Here is a 6,455-nt window from a genome sequence, read left to right on the forward strand (position 1 = left end):
GAAAACCAATTCTGATTTTCTATTTAAAACTCAGGCTGCCTTTAAGCCACATGTATGAATTAGGCTTCTTCTGAAGCACAAACAAGTTCCATCCGTCACTTCCTTCCGTGACTACCTTAAATCAAAAATTTATTATTTTATGCAATATCCCCTATTTGTTTTTCCATACACTTGTGATAGAGTCGAGCCACTTAGCAGAGCCTAGCACATTATTTATCACTTATCTTCCCTAAAACACAACTCTCAGCTGACACTCTAAATTTAATGCCATATAATTGAGGGAGAAGGGGGAAGCCTAACGGCTCTCCTTCTGTTTGCAGTTACTGGAATTTTTTCTGGAATGCCTTTGGTATTAACAAGCCCATTTCACCTGCACAGAATACCAGTTGCTTGCCATTAATAAGAAACATTATCCCAGTACAGATTTAAGGCTACTTATTCTCATAATTTCTTAATCAGACTCGTGCTCATTGCCAACAGATGAATAACTCTTGCTCCTACACAGAAATGTCTAATAAACTTCTGGGGTTTTTGTAATGCTTTTATCTCGTGATGACTTTCTGTGGGTGAGAAATCCAGTGTACCAGGAAATTACAGGAGAGAGTGTGGAGGGATTTAAAGATGCTGAGACTTCAACATCTTTACAGTGCACTGATGCTTGCCAGACCCCAGATATGATGTCAGTAAAATGTCCCATGCTCCTGTCACCCCACTCTGCTGTACCATGAAAGTCTCCCAGAGCCCAGTGCCTGTCTAGCATATGTGATATGGTGAGCACAAGTCAAACACTTCCAACAAATGGGCTCTTTTTTCCCTTCCCCAACTTCCATATTCCATTTCATAACATCCGCTATTGAGACAGTGCTCCTGTTTGGAAAGTACAAATCACTCATTGTACAGCAAGACGCCTTTGTTAACAAGCTGGGTGTAGCTCGCATTTTTGTTTAATTCTTCTGGGCATCTCTCTAACAAACAAGTATTCTTTGGAGCTCAACTCGGTAATCGATACAATTTTCTTAGTTTACAGAGCAAATAATTACTTTCTGGTGATGACTTCACAAGGTCGGGGAGATGCATATAAATACTGGGGAGGGAGAGGGCTGAGAACCATCCACGGACTCTCCGGCAACCGACCCACACGGAACAGCCGCCACCACCGCCGCCAGCATGAAGATGGCCAACTGTGCTGCCCTTTTGGGGCTGGTCCTCCTTGCCTGCTTTTCTGGTAAGTAATTTCTGTCATTTTTGCTACACCCCATGCTGGTCTAGACCTCCTGATCCTTTCCCTGTCTCTGTGCATCCTGAAGGATGGCGCAGCCTCTTGGGGACGGGATGGTTTGGGAAGACGCGGCCTCTCTTTTCAATGAGCTTCACCCTTGTGCAGACAAACACGTGGGATCTATGCTTTAAGCTTTTGAGCCTTAGTGGGGATTATGGAGCTAAAGAAGGATGAAATTTTAGGCCCTATTTCTTGTTTAGTGAGTCAAAATTTCTGGTTTCCCAAATAAGTGATTTTTTTTTAATCTCGGTGTTTCACTTTGCACTTGGAGTAGATGAAACATTTGGGAGGATAATCACTTCTTGGTAATGAGAAGGTGTATTTGGCTGATCTGTAGGGAAATTGACGATTCCAAAGGAATTTTAGTGAAGGACATAATACAATTTTTACATTTTGTAATTTCTATTTTTATTGTAGATCTTGCTGTTGCTCAAAGACGGGTGAGTATTAGATCTTTGTAATTTAGTCTTGATTTCTAAGTCTAGATGAATAATTCATACTCACGCTATATGTCAGGGAATGCTTGAGGGAAAAAAAAAGAGAGAATGAATAAGAAAGAAGTGCCCCTAAGTGCACCTTTTTTCCCAACGTAAGAAAACACCTTTGTCAGAGAGAGATAATTTAGCACTTTGATGAGTAAAAAGACAGCGATTAATAATGTAGAATGCGAGTCAGCACAGCACAGAGTGCCAGTAGAAAATCTATATGACTATTGAATATCTGCCTAATATCTTCCCTGTCTTGATTCCCCAAGGAATGATCATTTTTGCCCATAATTCTCGCCAAAATTACTTTAAGTCTTAACAGCAGAGAGGTGCTTTCATTATGCTGTAAGAAACTCGATATAAATTTTCTTCCACCATGGAGGAGCCATAGAGATTCCTCACAGTAGCCTCCCAGTGCAGCAAAACCAGGATTAGGGCAAGGACCCCCCTCTGTCAGTTTGGAGACTTGATGAATCCCCTTTCCCAGGCCAACTGCGCCTCCTACATGGCGACTGGAAAAACCATGAGCGTCGTCTGCCCCCGCAACTACGACCCCGTGTGTGGCACCAATGGCCGCACCTACCCCAATGAGTGCTCCCTCTGCAAGGACTTCTTGTGAGTAGAAAGTCCCCTGATCACCCACAGCGCCAGCTCAAGCAGCAGGCAGAAGCCCTTGGGGTTGTGACTAATCGTGGGGTGGGCTGGAATTTTCTTAAGTTTCAGTCTTCCTTAATGCGCGGGATCTTCTGTGTCAAAGCCCCAGAATCTGAATAATTACTGGGGCTTTACGGGTGGAGGGACTTGATGATTGAGATGATAACATGGCATGAAAAGATTAATCCCTGCTTTTCTTCTCCCTCTCTCCCTCCAGCCGCAACCGTGCCCTTGACAAGAAACACGATGGAAGATGCGTTAGGGTATGGCCTGAGATTGGTTCCTTCCCCTGCTGGGTGACAGCCAGGCACAAACATAGACCAGGATTCCTTCTGTACTGAACCCACACAATTGCTAGCTCTCAGAAATGGGGTGAAAATGAAGAATTTCAGATTGGCAGGAAATTTAATTTGCATTTTGTTTGGACTGCTAAAATCAGTGAGTTTTAAAAGGCAAAAGATCTTCTGTAAAACAGAGTTTAGAAAGGAAGCTTATTGATATCAAGAGTGTTTCATTCTGTGTTATGAAACACTTCCCTTTACATTTAGACTCAGAGGCTTGTTGTGGCTAAGAAATTCCCAGAAGAAGTTTGAATTTCAACTAAACTATAATTTTGTAACAGAAAAAACCTGATTCTATCAGAATGTTTATCACAAAGTTAAGTTAAAGTTAGTATCAATATAGGGAGCTACCATGAAGTGACAAAGAGTGTCTATTTTTAGTTTAGAGAGAGAGAGGGAGTAAAGAAACATTCTGTCTGTGCAATTTCACATAATACAATGACTCCCATTTCAATACACTCGGAGTAATTGCAGGAGCAGAGAGCTGAGTGTAAATTCCATTTTTGAAAGGTGTGAGGTATTTTAGGCAAGGATCCTTCATGGTGGCATTCAGGGGGGAAAATCCCCAAGATGATGGGGATGAAGCCCTCCTCAGAACAGATAGTGATGCTGTACCCACAGGCAGGATTTCATAGCCCTTTTCATCTTGCAGCTCTGGGCAGAGGGGGGAATGTCTCTTGCACCACACTCCGTTACGCAGGGCTGCTGCAAAGGGGAGCAGGGATTCAAATGCTGCTCTGGGACTGTTTCAGGTCGACTGTACTGGTTTCCTGAAGCCTGGCAGTGGTTACAACATCCCCTGCACCCTGGAGTACTCCCCCATCTGCGGCACCAATGGCATCACCTACAGGAACAAGTGCCACTTCTGTACTGCTGTGGCGTAAGTGAAGGGCCCAGGGCAGGGCAGGGGTTTTGGATCAGTATTTCTCTTTTTGGTATTTGGAACATAAAGGGGTGGTTTGGCTCATGAAGCAGCTGCACTGTGCTCATTCATTCTCCACTTGCTTTCCCCCCAAAGGAGTGGCCTGGATGTGAACCTGAGGACCTACGGAGAGTGCTTCCAGGTAAAGCCAGAAATCTGCACTCTTAACTGCTCTTACATTTTGCAACACTAATTCATGGCTGAATAATAGAAATGCCTCCACTGTCCTGGTGCATTTGGCCTGGAAATAGGACTTCAGGAAAATAGTTATGCCAGGATCAACAGGTATGGAACCTAATCCATGGCTGAGATATTTGGTCCCCTCTCTGATCTGGGAACAGCAGGCAGAAGGTGCTGAGACCTTCATTTGCTGTGAAACTGGATGAGCAAGAGATGGTACATCATTGATGCAGAAGCACTATTAGTAGCAGTGATTCCCTGGGTGGGGGAACTCGGTGCACTGGGGCTTGTGACCGTCCCCTTTCTGTCCACTTGTCTCTGCTTGCCTGCTGGACCAGAGGAGACAGTGAGAGAGCCATCCTGGAAATACCAGCATGATCATTCCACTACTTATAACAATATTTATTAGATTTTCTTTGCCTCCACCATCTCCCTACTCCAGACTGTTCCAGGCAAGCACATTCTCCGAGTCTGCAGAATTACTGGAACAACAGAGTCTTGCTCCTGAAAAGCGCTTTCACGCTTTGTCACATCACAAATACTAAACAAACACAGAGCACTTATGTAGGAAAATACAGGCACCAGAAGTTTTAAGCCCTGTTTTTTGTTCCATTAGCAAAATGTCAACATCGACTGCAGCAACTTCCAGCAGAAGGGCGGCAGCATGGTCTGCACCTCCGAGTACACCCCCATCTGCGGCTCCGACGGCAGGACCTACTCCAACAAGTGCCACTTCTGCACCGCTGTCTCGTAAGTGCAGAGCTCACCACGTGCCCAGGGAACCAGAGCAGCTCCCGTGCAGCTGGTGGGAGCCCCAGAGCTCCCGTTAGCTCCCATCCCTACCCCGTGCTCCTCTCCCAGCGCTCGCTCCTCTGCCAGCCCCCTCCAGGCACCACAGATCCTAAGCCTGAGTGAGTCTTCTCCTCCTCCCCTTGCAATTAAAAGCAGATCTCTGCTTGCAGGCTCATAGCATTGCTGGCTGCCTCCCTGTCAGGGTGATTGAAAGTGTGACCGTAGGAGGTGTCCAAAATTATGGGGTTTGTCCCAAATCTCCTCAGCCTATGAAAGCGTGTAACTTGAGGAATCTGAAAAGAGGCGGAACATTAAGTGAAGTACTCTATGACTTGGAGAGCACAATGGCTTTTGGGTTATTTGGGCAAAGTTAGGCTATAAAAATGAGATCCATGTCTCTAATTTTGGTCTCCCTCTCTCCCTTCAGACGCAGCCTTGGAGGTCTGTTCTTCAGGCACCAGGGAGAATGCTAAGTGCTGGAGCTGGACCCTTCAACATGACACTTCCCTCACAAATCCTGCAATCAAACATGCTCTTCCTTGCTCCCATAACTGTTATGCATCAGTCTCTGCTTTGATTGATCAATAAATTAAATGCAGCCACAATCTTGGCCATGGAGTGGTTTTTGATTTTGGTTTTGTTTTCCAAGAGGGCTAATGGTCTTCAGGCTTTTGGGTACTTTTCTGACAGGCAGGAGAAGTGGTGAAATAAACCACAGTAAAGAGCCAAACACCAGCCCAAGCCCTCAAGAGGGAATGTCATTCTGTAGCAAACCATCATAAAATGCTATAAAATAGCATAGCTTTGAATCTAATTTTGAAGCCTTGCAGAGTGTAAATGGATTTGTCTTTGTCACAGCACTGGAATTTGGAGGAACTGTTCCTTTTAGGGGCCTTGGCCTGGTGGGAGTGTGGAAGGGGGTGTGATCAGCTTTACCTGGTCTCACCTGGGCAAGGGGCAGGTCTGGTGGTGCCTTATAGAAAGGAGGCTCATGGCAAAGGGAGGAGGTATCTCATAGGGAGGAAAATGAGGAACTGCTGCTTCCTTGAAGGGTGTGTCCATTGAGATTGTGCCCATCAGCAGAAAATTGCAGCAAGCTAGGCAAGGCTGTAATGAGCCTAATGAGAACCTGAGGAGAAATTAGACTGGGCTCAGGCTTTCAGCTTCATGGAGAAGAGATCTAAAAAGCTGTACTGGTGGTATTTGAGGCAGAGGGCCCCTCAGGAAAAGGTCTTGTGTTTTCTAACTCCAGGAAAGAAGGGCAAGAAGATGTGCTAGCGGCTCAAATGTGTTTTCTATCTGGGGAAAAAAGGTGTGAAGATAACATCTTTGTGGGAGCCTGAAGCGTGCACTGCAGGAAAAAATGACATTCATGATTGTTGGTGATGATGTGCCATCTCTTTGGGTGAGTCAAGGAGTTAATATGCAAACAGCACAAGCAAAAAAAGTCCCAAGTGCCATGGCTAACACACTCCCTTCCTCATCCTTTCTCCACCTCCCATTCTCTTGTTATGTAAAAGAACACCTGCTGCTAAGGCTGATATTTAGGACAAAATCTGTGACTTTCAAGATACTTTTTTTGGTCTTGTTTCCTGAAGTAGATAATTTCTTGACCAAGAATTTTATAGGTGCTCCCCACCAGAATGTAGGAGGCTTGTCCTTCCCTAGAGCCAGCACAGAGAGCAGGAAGAAGAATGGAAATTCTTATTTTCATGGGTTCTTTTGGTGTTACTACAGGTAAGATAAATTACATCATACCTTTGTGCCTGCTCCTAAGAAAACAGAGAGAAATTGGAGAGTCA

General features: G+C 45.0%; 1 protein-coding gene across 1 annotated transcript; it reads left to right on the plus strand.

The window, feature by feature from the left end:
- The first annotated feature begins 1,049 nt into the window (after window positions 1-1,049).
- LOC128944761 (ovomucoid-like) lies at window positions 1,050-5,155 on the plus strand. Its single transcript, XM_054288191.1, is given in 9 exon segments — window positions 1,050-1,115; window positions 1,117-1,225; window positions 1,697-1,719; window positions 2,252-2,379; window positions 2,636-2,681; window positions 3,512-3,639; window positions 3,778-3,823; window positions 4,478-4,611; window positions 5,081-5,155. Coding segments are annotated over 9 exon segments (726 nt in total). The 3' UTR covers window positions 5,127-5,155.
- The last annotated feature ends 1,300 nt before the right edge of the window (window positions 5,156-6,455 follow it).

The sequence above is a fragment of the Melozone crissalis genome, unplaced genomic scaffold, assembly GCF_028551555.1.
Source record: "Melozone crissalis strain CALT ecotype California unplaced genomic scaffold, PUWL_Pcris_2 ptg000061l_1, whole genome shotgun sequence".
NCBI classification, from domain to species: domain Eukaryota; kingdom Metazoa; phylum Chordata; class Aves; order Passeriformes; family Passerellidae; genus Melozone; species Melozone crissalis.